This window comes from Pocillopora verrucosa, chromosome 6, assembly GCF_036669915.1.
Source record: "Pocillopora verrucosa isolate sample1 chromosome 6, ASM3666991v2, whole genome shotgun sequence".
NCBI lineage: Eukaryota > Metazoa > Cnidaria > Anthozoa > Scleractinia > Pocilloporidae > Pocillopora > Pocillopora verrucosa.
Window position 1 is genome coordinate 23,086,236 of NC_089317.1, and position 15,424 is coordinate 23,101,659.

General features: G+C 37.5%; 2 protein-coding genes across 2 annotated transcripts in view; one reads left to right on the forward strand and one right to left on the reverse strand.

Moving 5' to 3' along the window:
* Window positions 1–277: 277 nt before the first annotated feature.
* Window positions 278–15,424, reverse strand: part of LOC131770116 (PCI domain-containing protein 2) — an 18,580-nt gene continuing 3,433 nt past the window's right edge. The window contains exons 2-20 of the mRNA XM_066168245.1: window positions 15,096–15,220; window positions 14,950–14,991; window positions 14,301–14,348; window positions 13,137–13,210; window positions 12,960–13,025; window positions 12,210–12,251; window positions 11,431–11,485; window positions 10,911–11,014; window positions 10,154–10,229; window positions 9,662–9,756; window positions 9,399–9,445; window positions 8,818–8,878; window positions 7,600–7,639; window positions 7,171–7,244; window positions 7,012–7,057; window positions 6,354–6,433; window positions 5,106–5,172; window positions 1,573–1,629; window positions 278–774 (exon numbers count right to left, since the gene is read on the reverse strand). Coding sequence (XP_066024342.1) covers window positions 685–774; window positions 1,573–1,629; window positions 5,106–5,172; window positions 6,354–6,433; window positions 7,012–7,057; window positions 7,171–7,244; window positions 7,600–7,639; window positions 8,818–8,878; window positions 9,399–9,445; window positions 9,662–9,756; window positions 10,154–10,229; window positions 10,911–11,014; window positions 11,431–11,485; window positions 12,210–12,251; window positions 12,960–13,025; window positions 13,137–13,210; window positions 14,301–14,348; window positions 14,950–14,991; window positions 15,096–15,131 — 1,200 coding nt within the window. The 5' untranslated portion in view covers window positions 15,132–15,220 and the 3' untranslated portion in view covers window positions 278–684. The remainder of the gene's footprint in view (window positions 775–1,572; window positions 1,630–5,105; window positions 5,173–6,353; window positions 6,434–7,011; window positions 7,058–7,170; window positions 7,245–7,599; window positions 7,640–8,817; window positions 8,879–9,398; window positions 9,446–9,661; window positions 9,757–10,153; window positions 10,230–10,910; window positions 11,015–11,430; window positions 11,486–12,209; window positions 12,252–12,959; window positions 13,026–13,136; window positions 13,211–14,300; window positions 14,349–14,949; window positions 14,992–15,095; window positions 15,221–15,424) is intronic.
* On the forward strand, window positions 2,401–6,847 carry LOC131770127 (retinol dehydrogenase 8). The gene is made up of 3 exons (XM_059085838.2): window positions 2,401–2,988; window positions 4,039–4,312; window positions 4,489–6,847. Exons 1-3 carry the CDS (start codon window positions 2,631–2,633, stop codon window positions 4,823–4,825), a joined length of 969 nt encoding a protein of 322 aa, XP_058941821.1. The 5' UTR covers window positions 2,401–2,630; the 3' UTR covers window positions 4,826–6,847.

Below are 15,424 nucleotides of genomic sequence, written 5' to 3' on the forward strand. Positions count from 1 at the left end.
TCACCATTTCAATAAAAAGTGTTCGCTGTATTCATTAGAAGGAACTCGCTACCAAAGAAAACTTTCTGGGGTAGAATTTCCCTTTAGCAGTTTCCTAAGCGAGTGCCGTAAGTTCTTCCTTCAGAGGAAGGACACCAACACTTATAAGGAACTAATAATTAAAAAATATTTTTTTTATGAGCTTATTTTAGCCCTCGAAGCTTCATTACCAAGAAGCAAATTTGTCGTGACATTAGAACTCGTGTCCAACAGTCAAGAATTAATTATGAAATGAGACAAGTATGCTGCAAATATATATTTACTAACGTCGAGATTTAGTAGGCATAGGAAAAATTTCGAAGGTAATGGTTAAAAGTACATATGTACACAATGAGAACAGTCCAGAAGTTGCCACCATTACTCGCTTCCCGCAATGCGATTGGTCAAATTTGTTTAAGCGGCCCTGGTAACAGTAATGGCCCCTAAAACATGCACATCTTCTTCATCTTTAGTTCTTGAAGTTTCAGTGAATGACAGTCAGTCGGAATACACCGAGACTTTCCGCACTTTGCTGTACTTCAACAAAAAGGTACCAGCAAACTCTTGCTTTGCCGAGTGAGTCAGCAATGAAGCAACGTCCAGGTGAATGAATGCACGATGAATATCAAGTTTACTTGACGCTGGTGTAACGCACGTTCTGACTGACTACAGGAAGCTAGTCAAGGCTGGGAATGGATTCTGTTTGCTGACCACCAATTTCTGGTGTTGGTGAGATATGTAGCCTTTGATATAACCCTGAAGAACAAATGAGCGAACAAACCACATGAACACGAGTAAACAGATGCGAATGGACTAATATCGTACCTAGATCCTACCATGTAACTGCCGGGCCGCGAGAGGTCTGGATAAGAAACTGGGAATGGACTATTGAAATCTGTTTTTCTGTAGCTACGAACGGTCTTTCGAGCGTAAAGGGAGCACAAACGCAGTGCACACGTTTGAATGGGAAGGTAGTATCGTATTCTTGTCCCAATCTACTTCGTCATAAAGTTCCATCGATATCGCGTAGACAAAAACACACAACAAGCAGGGTGACTGTGGTAATACGTAAAAACATATAGCGAAAATCCTCTACTTACTCGGCAAAACAATATCAGACATTAATAGAAGGTAAAAGGTAACATCTACATAAGAGAAAGGCAGTTTCTATGTTTCTAATCTCTGTCTCCGTAGCATGAAGTAACTGGGAATACAAGTATATCGTATCGCTACCCAAAAATTTGGTCAGGTCTTCTAGAAAATTTGCCTCTTTGGTGAGAAACACCGTGTTTCGCCAAAGAACATCATACAATGACCCTGGTTGAAGTTCGACCCAGATCCTTTGATCCCAAGACCATCGCGCTGACTACCAGGCCATCGCAGTTTCCTTAGACACAATACTGGCATTGTGTGCGGGCCTTTATTTATTAAATTTCTATTAAGAAAATGGCGCGAGAGACAAAGTACTGCTACTGACGAATAAAGTAGACATCAGCAGTGTAGAAGTCTTATTTCACGCGCGCAGATCGTTTTTTCTTCATTCAACTGACTTACCATGTATATCAGGTTTGCTACGATGCATTCAACCTCGGTAACGTCTATGTCTTCAACCTTAATACAGAAAAAAGAAAAAAAAGTAACTTAATTAGAAGCGAGTGAAAAGGGAGAAAGACAAGGAGGCCATATGAGGACAGGACAGGCACTGAGGCTAGCGTTGAGCAATGATAGGGGTCACTCGACCTATGAATAACTCTCTAATGCGCGAGGCGACACGCTGTTTAAGCCGGAAACAAAAAACCAGGCCTGTTGAAGGGCCAGTGGCACTACTGCTATTCGCAAGCGCTTTTATATCTTTTGCCTTCAAATTTTAGCTCTTACGAAGCTGTTATTTAATTACTTTCCTATACGACGTTTTTTTTTTTTTACTAAAGGCAATATTTTCTTCTGTGTTATTTCTTTCTTAAAAAGTACATTTTCTCTCCCGCAGAAAATAGCTTTAAAGATACGTTTTTCAATCATCTAGGTATCCTCTATTCGTTAAGAGTATTTTGAAATTCTGCACGTCTTTTTTTAAACATGGAGCGTGACACATTCGTTCTGGAGGAAGCGCTTCTCCTTCACGAATCCTGAATTTACGCCAGGTCAGATGGATGACACGAAAAAAAGGTTAGTGTATTAAAAGGTTTCTGTCTCTTTCTAATGCGCTTGCATATCAAGGGTCGATTCCTTGTTCAAAAACTCACGTCTAGCAATGTAATTTCGGAATTTTGTGTCATTGACAAAGCCAACGGATGTGAGTGTAACTGCTGCCATCAGTGAGACTGCAGTTCCGGTTTTTCCTGAATCTCGTTAGTTGTCTCCTAAGAACGAATTCTTCACGGTGGAATAACAGGAGTCGCGCTGGCCCGTCAACGCTTTCTAACTTTCGAAGGAACGGCAACAGATAGTGAATTCCCATCACATTCCACGTATGTTGTCTACATTCACGCTATTCTCACTGCCACCAAAGATGTTCACTCGACCGCGACAGGATTCATGATGTAACGCAATCAGAGTGCGTACATCGCCTGATCAATAGCAGCTGAGTGCATTTACAGTAGCCGTGTTTAACAATGGGTTCGGCAGGATCACGCCGCAGTACCACTGTGGCGGCAACTGATGCCCAGGAGCAGCAACAGCCGCAGGTAGAAGAGCCAGATGAGGACGGAAGCCCCCGAATTGTCTTCATTACTGGTTGCTCAACTGGCATCGGCCTGGCAACAGCAGTTGTTCTTGCAAGCGACGCAGACAAGCGATTTAAGGTTTATGCCACAATGAGAAATCTCGGAAAGAAAGCAGCTTTGGAAGAAGCCGCTGGGAAAACTCTCGGCGAATCACTATTTATAAAAGAATTGGACGTATGCAGTGAAGAAGCCGTTAACAGTTTGGTAAAAGAGATTGAGAGTGAAGAGGGAAGAATCGATGTGCTCGGTGAGTGCGTAATAAAATAAGTAGTTCGTTTTACCAAACCCAAAAAGAAACAATTACTTCGATAGTGTCGAATCTTTTATGAAATTAATCACTTCTTTTATCCTTAACACTTCTTTATATTGATAATCGCAGGTTGGGCCCCCTTCAAATTAGTTACGCTGCGTTCTCGATCGATGAACGTTTTCTATATATAGTCTATATAAGACGGCTTACTTGATAAATGAGTCACCCTGGTTTTAAAACGAGCAATAAAAAAAGGCCGCAACACAAAGTTACCTCATAAAGCAAAGTAGAAAACTTGAAAAAAACGTTTACATAACTTCTTGCTGCTTTGTTTAGATTGGGGACAGAGGAATGCATATTGCACAGATATTGAGCTTGTGTTTATCACGAGCATTTGTGTTTATCAGGAACATTTTGGCGACTAACAGACGCTGCACTTCATAGTTTTCAAAGATTTGCAATCAAATATTGTGTTTAAACTTCGTTCTGCTTAGAACTTTCAGCGCCATAAATGAAATAAGTTACTATAGGCGATAACTCGTTAGAGACCATAGACACAGTGGGTAAATATTACCAAGGTCAGTGAACCTTTGTTTTGGCATTACTCAAAATGGACTTCATTTACTCTTCTTCAGTTACTAAACTCTTAAAATTTTTAGAGCCTGGCTCTTAAATGCTTGGTGAATTCAACCATTATGTTAACGACAAAGTCAAACGAAAAAAAAGGACAGTAAGTTTGTACACTGTTCCATATCAAATCTGCAAGAAAAGAGGCTATAAATACTTCTCTGCTCTGCGTTGAACTCAAATAATTTCACTTATGTAGACAAACGACTGATTGCAGCCGGTACAAAGTTCAACAATAACGTTACACAGCGCGAATAACCGACTAATACAATCGTTTACTTTCGTGCGGCCAAGTCTAGCACTCCCACCGAAGGGAGGAACGAAAGATCGTGCATTAGAGTACAAGTTTTCTCTGTCTTCTCGTATCAAGCTTTCATGTTTATCTTCTAATCTGTTTTGAAATTTGGCCACCACACTTAGTGAACAACGCAGGACAAGGCCTGGTGAGTGTATTTGAATGCATACCAATTGACAAAGCGCAAAACCTGTTCGATGCAAACTTCTTTGGGGTCATGCGAGTTCTCAAAGCTGCTTTACCGGGCATGAAAGCAAGAAAGAAGGGTCGCATTATCAATGTGAGCAGTATCATCGGAGTGAACGGACACCCATTCAGTGAAATATACAGCGCTTCTAAATTCGCCTTGGAAGGTCTGACGGAGAGCCTTGCTCCAACACTGAGGAAATTCAACATCAGGTAAACACATCAGTCGACTGGTAACAAGTTGAGGTTAATGTTGGGTTAGGGAAAGGGAGGGGAGGGTAGGTGCTCATTTGTTCGGATACTGACAACCATTCCACCACTACCCTTTCACAACCCATTACGTTCAAGAATTCTTCATGGCCATGATCGTGATTTTAATCGCATTTTAGGTGTTCTCTGGTTGAGCCTGGACCAGTGACAACCTCATTCAACAACAATGCCAAGTCACTGAGAGAGGGAATCGACTCATCCACAGCGGACGACAAGACCCAGGCCTTGTTACAGGAGGCTTTAAAAGAAATGTACCGTACTGTCACTGAGCACAGCCAGACAGCCGAGGAAGTGGCCGACATTATCAAAAACGTGATACTCAGTAGAGCGCCTCATTTGCGATACCAAACAAATTCTCAGTACGCACCGGGAGAGGTACAAGCCAAGTTTTCTGATGCGACAGGAGACAAAGCTATCGATCTCATGGAAAAAAGATTTTACCCGGAGACAAAGTAGTAGAGTTTTAAGACCAAAGAGTTCGCAACCGAACCCGACTTCATTTCACAGTCCAAGGGATTCGGAGATAATAATCACTTTTTTATTTCATTATTTTTATATCTAACATGGTCATATTTCTGTTTATAAAATATATATCTAAATAGAAGTAGTGATAGACATATTCCATCAAACCAGCAAAGGAAAACGTCAACATTTTAGAAAAGGCCTTAAGATGTCTGAATCGAAACAATCATAAAATGGTATGTTTATTATATTATTCAGTCCAATTATTCCTTACCTGCATAGCTCTGAGAGCCACAACAAACGCATCCAAAGATAACTGGTGAGTTTTCAGCAGAAGAGCCCTGAGAATACATATAAACACAATCATCTCAGTCGGTTTACAGGATCTATATCGAAATTCTCTCTTCTGGCAGCCATATATTTCCTTGACACGATTACTGAGAATTTGGTGTTATCATGTCCGTGTAAAACCCCTCAGTTAACCCTTTACACCCCAACATCAGTATGTATATTCTCCACACTGTTCTCTACATTTTCTAAGGTGCAGACAAGGGGAATTTGTTTAACAAACAAGAGCTTGTTTAGTCGGTGATCATTTCTGTTTTTCTCATGACTTTAATGTGTGATTCAAGAGTGCTATTGTAAGGAGAAATTAGATGCTAGTTACTCTAACGGATCAAAGGGTTAATAAGTTTGTTCATTCTAGTCAGCTGTGTACTAACGTATCTAAATTGTAAAGAGAAGTTACCCTATATATCCAAGTAATATCCAACAGAGCGTCGAAAGTCATCCGGGATTAAAGAGTAAGAGAGATGGTATGTTTTGAGCTTGGTAAAGCAACAGAGAAGGATGTTTTTTTCATCTTATACAATTATACAATTCTGAGCCCCTATAAGGAATTGAACCTCAGACCATCAGATCCTGCACTCTGATGTTCTACCACTGAGCCACAGAGACTCTATGGTGAACAAGGTCCATGATGAGGTTCAAATATGGTATATGTGCTGAGTACTGCTAGGATCAGCAATGTTGCTAATGTCATGTTTTGTAAATAGAATAAGAAAGATGGTAAGTTTTGAGCTTGGTAAAGAAATAGAGGGAGATGTTTTTTTCGCTTGTCTTAGCAGTATGCAGGATACGTGTCATATGAACTTGGTAGTAGACCTCGGTCATCCGTAGAGTCTTTGTGGCTCAGTGGGTAGAGCATCGGAGCGCGGAATCCGATGGTCTCAGGTTCGATTCCTCATAGGGACTCAGAATTTTTTTTCTTTGTCCCACGCTTGTGACAAGACGAAAAAACACCTTTCTCTAATCTAGGATTGAAGACGAGTTTATCTCGAGTGCTATTTTACTCCAAAACGAAACCATTAAGACACAAAAGTTCGATGAAAGTTTTTAAGACCTCAACATTTTCTTGAAAGTCAGTCAGAAAAACAGAAGAGTGTGACAGTTTCCTTTAATTTGTATCTGCAAAAGACACTTCGATAGATAAAAATATTTATTCAAGACTTCTAAAACTTACACTTTCTTGAATAAGTTCCTATATGTTATAATCTTTAGCTTCTCCAGAATAAGGTAAACACCACACTGGATGAAAAATCCCTGAAAATTGAAAAAAGGCAATTTATATTTGATATAATAAGAGAGGAGTGGAAAACACACTGCCCAGTGGTCAGAGCACTAGACTCAGGGTCGAGAGGTCTAGGTTCGAGACCGGTGCCGGCTCAATGTGTTGTGTTCTTAGGCTGAACACTTTACCCCACCCCACCCCCCCCCACCCCCCCCCAATGCTTCTCTTCACTCAGGAGTATAAATGGGTACCTGCGAATTGTCACGGAAACCTGATGAAATGCTGGGGGATAACCTTGCAATGGACTATCATCGCATTCAGGGGGGAGTGGTAATACTTCTTGTCGCTTCGCTACATGGAAACCAGGATAAGCCACAGCTGGGTGGGCCAATAGGTTGAGTACAGACTTTACTTTTAGTAAAATATGAGGAAAGTAGAAAAATGAATACATGTACATGCTACAGCCAACTCTATAAACATTACAGTTGGCTCCTAATGATCAGAACCTTTCAGAATACGATCGTTTTCTTTTTTCTCGTCAGGTGTCTGTTTAAAAGCGTAAGGTTATTGTAAGGAGAAGTTAGTTATCAATATGAATTAGGCAAAATACCTGTTCTCTCTCTAGAGTCTCGTTTAAAAGTGCAAGATTTCCCATCCTGAAAATGACAACAACTCCAAGATAAATTTGTTTAAATGAATGCAAAAAAAACAAATCAAATCAATTTTAGCAAGCCTTATGTCTTATAAGCTGCTGAGTGTGTCTCCATACCTGACAGATTTAACCACATCAACAAACTGGTTTAGATTGTACTTAAAAAGCAAGTCCTCTTTTGGTATGTAGCCCTAATGTTAAAAAAAAAACAAAAAAAAAACAGCAGTTAAGAAACATATGTTCAATGTGAGGATATTTCGTTACTTAGGGCCAGTTATTTACACGAAGTCTAACCAAACCTCGATTTCATGCAATCAGTGGGCCTCAGGCTTTCTCTATACGAAGTTCGGAATAATTAAAAAAAAAAAAGTCCCTCCACTGTTAGCTTTTGGCCTTCTTAACGCTACTCACAAGAACAGATGTTTAGATAAAGGTTCAGCTTAATTGAGAATCGTAACACGCGGTTTTGTTCAACAACGGCTACCTTTGTGTAAATAATCAGACCTTAGTGTCTAGATTTTATTCAGTTCACAAGGTATAACTCACCAGAAGCATTTTCACTGGTATGAGATAAATTAGGATTGCCCTAGATAGGTGACAAAAAACAACCATGAATAATGCATGAAATGTGTTTCAATCTTAACAAATACCACTGCGAGAAGTATATTGCAAATTTTACAAAAAGTGTGATTAGAAGCCAAGTAAGATACAGTTCCCTTTTAAATTAGTCACGAGAACTTGGTGTTCCTTCAAAATAGACACCCTCTCACTGGTAGGTGTTTTCATTCTCGTCAACTTTTTACTGCATACCGAAGTTACTCAAATAAGCGTCGCGGCGCTTTAACTCCCAAGATCTCAATAGAAATTCTCCTTACTGTCTGCCTTACAATTATTATGATGTCAATTTGGAGAGTTTATTTTTATATAAACTAATAATCGCCTAATCAATTTTTTTTTTTTTAATCTCATCACTTGTATGCTTGATATTGTATTGATACTGTAAGGAGAAATTCTCTCTAGGTCACTCATGGGAGGTAAAGGGTTAATTCTTTTCACGCGTCAAATGTGGCGCGTATTCAAGGGCGTGCTTATTCGGCACAAATTGGATGCGATGAAGAAATGTCCTCTCTGAATCCAACGGTATACTAGCTATTTCAAAATCTGTATGAAAATTTTACAGCAACAACAGAGGCGTCTTTTGATCGTCACCATCTGTATCTTCTGGATTTTTCGCTTGCATTACCAGCTGTGCCTTCACTCAACTTCCATGTCGCAAAAGACCTGCTAATTCGGGGGTGACGCATTGCAACTTTCTGTCCCAAATGCGGCCTATTCAGGGCGGCACTTAATTGAGTAAATACGATAATCTACAGACATCTTACAGAAAACGAACAAGAGAATCAGTTCTGAGAGATAGAAGGTTACTAATTGACACTCTGATGAAGGGCTAACGCTCGAAAAGTCAGCCTTTAAACTCTTTATGGTGGCCAATTTACGTTATCAACTTAGTTGATAACACTAGATTACCATGTTGTACTCTCCCATCGACGCAGCACCACAGTTTCTTTAGAAACTTACCGCCTTTGCTAATTGACGTACCTTCCCTTTAGTAACAAGGTATAATTTTTAAAACTCGTGCTTTTTTTATTAAATCATAAAATTTTTCTCTTTTAAGTTTGCAAAAATATGTACTTATGTTATTGGAATGTTGTTGCTTGAAGTTCCAAATACCTACACAGCAGATCAGTACCAGATGAAGATTACCTTTTGTTCTTACTGGAGGATATACAGCAGCGTTCAAATGCAAATGATAGATATTCATCAGCTGAAACATCAAGAACAGAAAAAACAGCTTTGATTAATACACTCAACATAATTGCTGATCAATTTTACATTCCTGATAGTTAACATATGAACTTTTAATTTCGCTCTGCGTCACGAATGTTTTCGTATTTCTTATCATTAGTCTTTTACTAATGCGTACTCATTGTGCGAAAAAAAGTTCATGGCGCAGTCCACAGTCACAGTAAACTGTGTAGTGTAGTCCTCTTGAAATAAAAATTCCAAGGTTTCAGCTGAGAGTAAATAAATATAAAAAGACACAAATGTCGTTAACCCTTTAACTCCCAAGATCTGATTGTTAATTCTCCCCTCTAGCTGCTACACATTTCCTTGTAAATTAGTTATGACAACTTAGCGCCAGATCAAGATAGCAGCTTTTACCTGATAAGTTTGAACATTCTCATTACCTGTTTGCTAAATTTGTATGGATATTATAGGGAGAAGTTTCATGTTAATCACATCTGGGAGTTAAAGGGTTAAGCTGTTCAATATAGCATACCTACCAGCTTTAAAATCACTGTCAAACATAGCTTTTCTTCCTACAAAGTATCTGACGAAAATCAGAAGAGAAGAAAAACGCACGATTACTTTACTTGAAGTAGCTATGTAGACACAACACTTCTACTAATTTCAGAGTTTTTGTTTTGGAAGGGAAAGGGAGCTGGGTTTCCTTTTAAGAGAGAGGGGGGGGGGAGATTTATTAGTCAAGAACACTGCTGGTAGATGTACTTTTGTCTATGCAACATGCATATAACCATCTCCATACCTGTATGTAACCAGATGAGCCAGTTTAAACTGGTCTTTTATGGGTGCACTGTCTATTGCTCTGATAAGAGGCTTGCACAAGTGAAGTTTATTGATCTGGAGGGCAAGTAAAAACAAATGGAAACAGAGAATGTTTGTTCTTTATTTCATCATAATGAAGAAAGAACCTTTTATATGGATGCTTGGTGAGCCTTTTTTTTTTTTAGTTGTCCCTTCCTATAAGTGAGAAAATAAACTTGCACTGTGTAATCAAGTTAAAATTCAAAGTGTGTCAAGAGAAAACTGAGTTTGCATGTGCTATAAACATCTCAGTTGTTTCTAGGAGAGATCAAAACTTGTGCCACCATCTACTGTCACATTTGACATGTTACATAAAAAATGCACTTGTATCCAGCCACTCAGAAGTGCAGAAATTTCTCCTGTATATTATTTTAAAACTGCTGTACAGATTATCACAGAACTGAAATATCAAATAAACTCATTGAAGTAGTACCTTGAAATAGATTTTGAATAAATGATTTACAAGTGCAAGCATGCCCCACTTCTTGGATACCTCGAGTGATGAACGACTACAGAGTAAAATGATAAATATCCACTCATTTAAGTATGACAAACAAAAAAGCATAGAGCCATTCAAATGCATCAGAGTTTTTTATTTATGTTGAGATTGGTGCAACTTTCTCGACTATTCAGAGAGTATTATGAAGCAAAACCACCAAGACTACACTCAAATGAAAATAATATTGCTCTTACATGTCCCATCAAATGGTTGGCAGGCAACAATGAGGTAAATACATATATCTTATTAAACGTTTTGGTGTATAGTATCACTGAATATTTTTAGGAGTTGTGCTGTATTTTTACCAGCCTGTAGGGTGAGTCAAAATACAAACAACAAGTAAAAATACCCAGTAATACTACATACCGAAAGGTCTAATAAGTTATTTATTATCCAATTCCTTTTTTTTCAACTGAATCTTTCTGTTCATTTCTTGTAAGATGGGAAAAGCAAAGCAGATAGAGAAGCATAGTGCACGCAGCCAATTAGTTAAACAGATTTTTTGACAATAAAAAATAACTGCCTATAACCATACAATATTGCAGGATATCAGTACTCTATTTGTGTGTTATTTGTACTTTACTTTGTGCAGTTGAATAATAAATGACTAACAGTATGGCAATATTGCAGATAAGCCATATAGTTCCCTGAACAAAACAACTGTGAGAGCTGGCAAGCTCAATGAACTGACCTATCACTTGCACAGACCCTGAAACACCCCATCATTACTTCTGCTGCCTTCTCCAACATTTCTCCAGGTTTGCCCAGTCCCTTTCTTACTTGCTGCTTGTCTGCCTGTCAAAATCACCAATTATAATTCCAATATTATTAATTAATTTTAAAATGACAAAACATGATAACTCTTGAAAGGCATGTTCTGGCATCACTTATGCCACCAAGCCCCATAAAATTACTTTACTCATTTATTACTTTATGCAAGCTGAAAACATGGGCCTAGTTATTGTTTAAAGTGGTATATGGCTAATTAACATCACTGACAATGAAACAGTTCTGAAAAAGTTGTTTCAGGTTTTGATTTTAGGGTTAAATTACTTTATTACTGATAAAATTTTAAATACAATCAAATTCTGACATCACAGAATTCTTTTTGGATAAAGTGACATATTCTTTGGAACTAAATATGTAATTAAGAATTGAAGTGAAAATAATTATTATTCTTAGTAAGCACAACATATTTTAAACAGTAGTACCTGCATGGCAAAAAGTCTCAGATCTAATGTGACAACATTCATTAATGGCAATGCCCTGATGAATAAAAAAAGGTTAATATCACCAAGGTTAATATTTCCAGAGACAGAATAAAGATTACATGCCCTTGTCAAATGAGGTGACATTGGTAAAAGCAAAACATAGCATCCATAATTATTCAGGCATTTCTCTGCTCTGAAGTATACCTGGATACCAGCAAGCAGACAGATTAGGGGAACTTGATGAAATCCTCAAGGCTTTACCCATTCACCTCCAAGATCTCATTGGTAATTCTCCTTACTGTCTGCCATACAATTCTTATGATGTTGGTTTAGAGAATTTGATATTGGATCAAAAAATAATCCTGTAATTGACAATTTCTTTATTCTCATCACTTGTCTGCTTGATATTGTATTGATATAGTAAGGAGAAATTCTGTCTCAGTCACCTTTCATAACCAGGATAAAATAAACAGTGACAGAGTCTTTAAGCACACAAGAGTTATCTCCTGTATTCAACTCTAAAAGATCAAACTAGCAAAAAACTTTAAGATGACTGCTGCTTTTCCTTTCTAATACACTGCTTCATAATCATCTGATGTCATTACAGTGTGTAGAACATGTTCTTACATGGAAAAATACTTAGCTGTGTCACATTTCCACTCTCAATTAATAACAAGGATGTTCAGGATTTCTATCCTGTGGCTGGTTAGGCATTAAATCTGATCTAAATCATTTCTAATAGTAAATTAATTTGTAGGATTACTTGTTAATAAACATACCAGTTCTCATCTTTTTGACTCTGAAAAGCACGGGTGAAAGACTTACTATTTGTTAAGGTAAAAGATAGATTGGATAATATGCAAAAAGTCAGCAAGTACAAAACAAAAGTTACAACAGACATACACTGAGATTTTTCCACCAAAAACATTTTGGGTGTTGCTATGACTTAAGGTTCTTTCCACAATACTTTTCTTGTACTGGGTCAACAACACAATATGTTTGTTTGATTGATTTTAATAGTACCAATGCTAAGGAATCAGTAACCCAACTGCTGATTAAAGGGTTATCATAAACTAACACTAGGCCAGTTTTGCATAAATCATTAAGTCATTAAAAAATAATACAAACTTGCACATAAAAAAACGAATACTTAGAAAATTAAAACATTAACATTCCTATCAATAACAATTTGGTAAAAATTTTGATGGTAAAAATTAATAGTAAAATACAACATTTTGACTAAACTTTGGTCATTTTCAAGTGAGTGGCAAGAATGTTACAATAAATATATACAAGCATGTAAGAAGTGTAAAAAATTTTTGAAAGTGTAAACGGACAATAAGAACATACAGGGAGAAGAAATAATTACCTGCCTATTATTAAAACAAATTATTTTTGGACTACTGCAATTTGAAAAATTGTGAGGGAAAAAAGATTGTGTGTCACAGCATATTAAGAGCTGTTCCCTCCAAAACTTGCAAAACCATCTAACAAGAATTTTTCATATTATAGGTTTTCAAAAAAGATATTGGACAACAACTGCTTGAGAAGATCGTGCTTCAACATAATCACCATTGGCCACAGCCCAAATAGCTCTGCAAAAAAAACAATTTAAATAGAAGAGTATCTTGTTTAGTTTCCTCCCTCATAAAACCACAAGCCCATAACTCCGATTTATTGAGATGAATTTGAAAGGCATAGTTTACCTGAGATGATATGCTACCATTTCATCATATGGTGGTTCAAACCATCTTTCACATTGCAGCTGTGCATCTGGTAACTGACAAAAATACAAACCAACTAAACCTGACATAATGAAATGGTAAGTTGTTTAACCCTTTCACTCCCAAGATCTGATTAATAATTCTCCTTACTATCTGCCATACAATTCTTATGATGTTAGTTCAGAGAATTTGGTATTGGATCAACTAATAATCCCATGATTGATATTCTTCTCTATTCTCATCACCTGCCTGTGTGATATTGTATTGATATTGTAAGGAGAAATTCTGTCTTGGTCACTTGTGGGAGTGAAAGGGTTAAAAAAATGTATATACCGGTATATTTATATTTTTTTGATTTTATGTCCCTCAAAAACTAGTTCCTTTTATAATTTACAATAAAACAACTAAACACTGATGCAATCTCAAAAGCACCAGCACGAGCAAGGAATTTCATCTCTCTTCATGAGTAAGGCATACACTAATTTGGAAGGCCTGATTGGAAATATTTCACTTAAAGACATGACATATGCACCTTATTGTGCTCAGTTTACACATCATGACAGAGGGCAAAATATCTTCCTATCCCACCTGACAACCCATATCTCAGTCAGTAGGCATTTTATCATGTGTCTGTCCTTCTCTCTCTTTCTTCCTATCTTCCTGCTTTTTTCCATTCTGTTTATCTTGCACAAACCTTGTTCCAGCCCTATTAACCCCATTACTCGAAGCCCTCACACAGGGATTTTTTCATAACGTTTTTCAATAAAAGTGCACTCAGGGCTGTCTGCATAATGTGATAATTAAAAAGTGTTGACCATAGCGGAGGTGGCTAAAGGTGGATATTTACCCAGCCAAGAAGGTGCAAGGGAAATATCTTACCCAAGCCACCAATACTGAAGTGAGGAATTATTTTAGTATACACTAAAACATTGAGATAATATAGCACAAAAAGATCATTTTCACTCATTCATTCCTGCAGCAAATACAAAAATTTCAACTTCATTCCTACATGCATTGATTGAAGGTGAAAGGCAAAGGATATTTGGAGTTTGAGCACCAATCATAGCATGCCCTCATAACTATCCATTATTCTATTGTATACTTATACAAATTATCCCCAAAGTAAGTAATCTGTAATGGTTTTACCTGCAGTCTTGGACTTGCTATGTGTGGATGACGAAAGGAAAATAATTCCTACAAGTACATAAATATTTGAAAATGTTTAAATATCATTACACATCATAACAAGCATAGGTGAAATATTCACTAGTACAATTAATTGCAAGAGTCAGTAAAAAGGAAAAGTTGCTTCCTATTCCTTTGATATCTTATGCTGAATTTTTATTTGCTTTAAATAAATCAAATTTTCATTTATAAACTGGCACCTGTGAATTGATACAACTTTACAACAATGGCAACAATATACACTTAATGCATGGTTCAGAGGGAAACAGTTGGTCTTGTTTTCCCGAGAGTCTTAATGTTTCTCAAGATGAAGTCGAGGGAAACATCAGGACTCGAGGGAAAACAAAACTAACTTGTTTCCCTCGGGACCATACTTTAATTAAGCACTTCTTTATATATTTAGACTTTCCCTTAAACAATCATATGGTAAAAACATGCTGTTGTACTCGACACACAGGCAACAACTGCGCAACTGTATCCCGGTCTGCGAAAATTTTAATTTTAAATTGGAAAAACCTTCCATTAATCTTACGATAGTGTGCAAACATTCTGTGTATTTGAAGATAGGAAAATTCGCTTTCGTGCGATCTTAGGACAATTTGAATCTTACCGCTAAAATGTCGCCACTTTTGGAAACAAGTCCTTTTTTCACCTATTGGGAAAGTTCAAGCATGAAAGTAAGTGCAGCTCTCGGTTGTTTTCCTTCTTCTTTTTTTTTCTTTTAATACAAAACTATCAACGAAATCGCTTCCTGACCTGATCTAAATACTTTTCAAGACTCATATGCGCCATCTTGGAATTCTCGTCCTCTAACGCATGCGCTTCTTAATTTCCGCTGATTTTACCCTTTGGCGGGAAGTCTGCGCCGTCAAAAAGAGCGCCTGCGAGGAAAAAAGGCAGCAAGAAGAGTAATAGGCCCTTGGGCCCCTGGAGTGCCTATCTTAAAGTAAGACTTTTTTTGGGAAAAAATTACTATATGTCAGCGTATAGAGTGGTATGTTGCTCGCATCAATCAGATCGCTGCATTAGGGTATGTATCTTAGGGCCTATTTACACGGTACGACTTTGTCGCATGCGACAAGCTT

Excerpts from the sequence above, each read along its gene's own strand:
- LOC131770127 (XM_059085838.2), top strand. The coding sequence starts at position 2,631 with ATGGGTTCGGCAGGATCACGCCGCAGTACCACTGTGGCGGCAACTGAT. Across the intron at positions 2,989-4,038 it reads GGGAAGAATCGATGTGCTCG|TGAACAACGCAGGACAAGGC; the intron begins GTGAGTGCGTAA and ends CACCACACTTAG. Across the intron at positions 4,313-4,488 it reads CTGAGGAAATTCAACATCAG|GTGTTCTCTGGTTGAGCCTG; the intron begins GTAAACACATCA and ends ATCGCATTTTAG.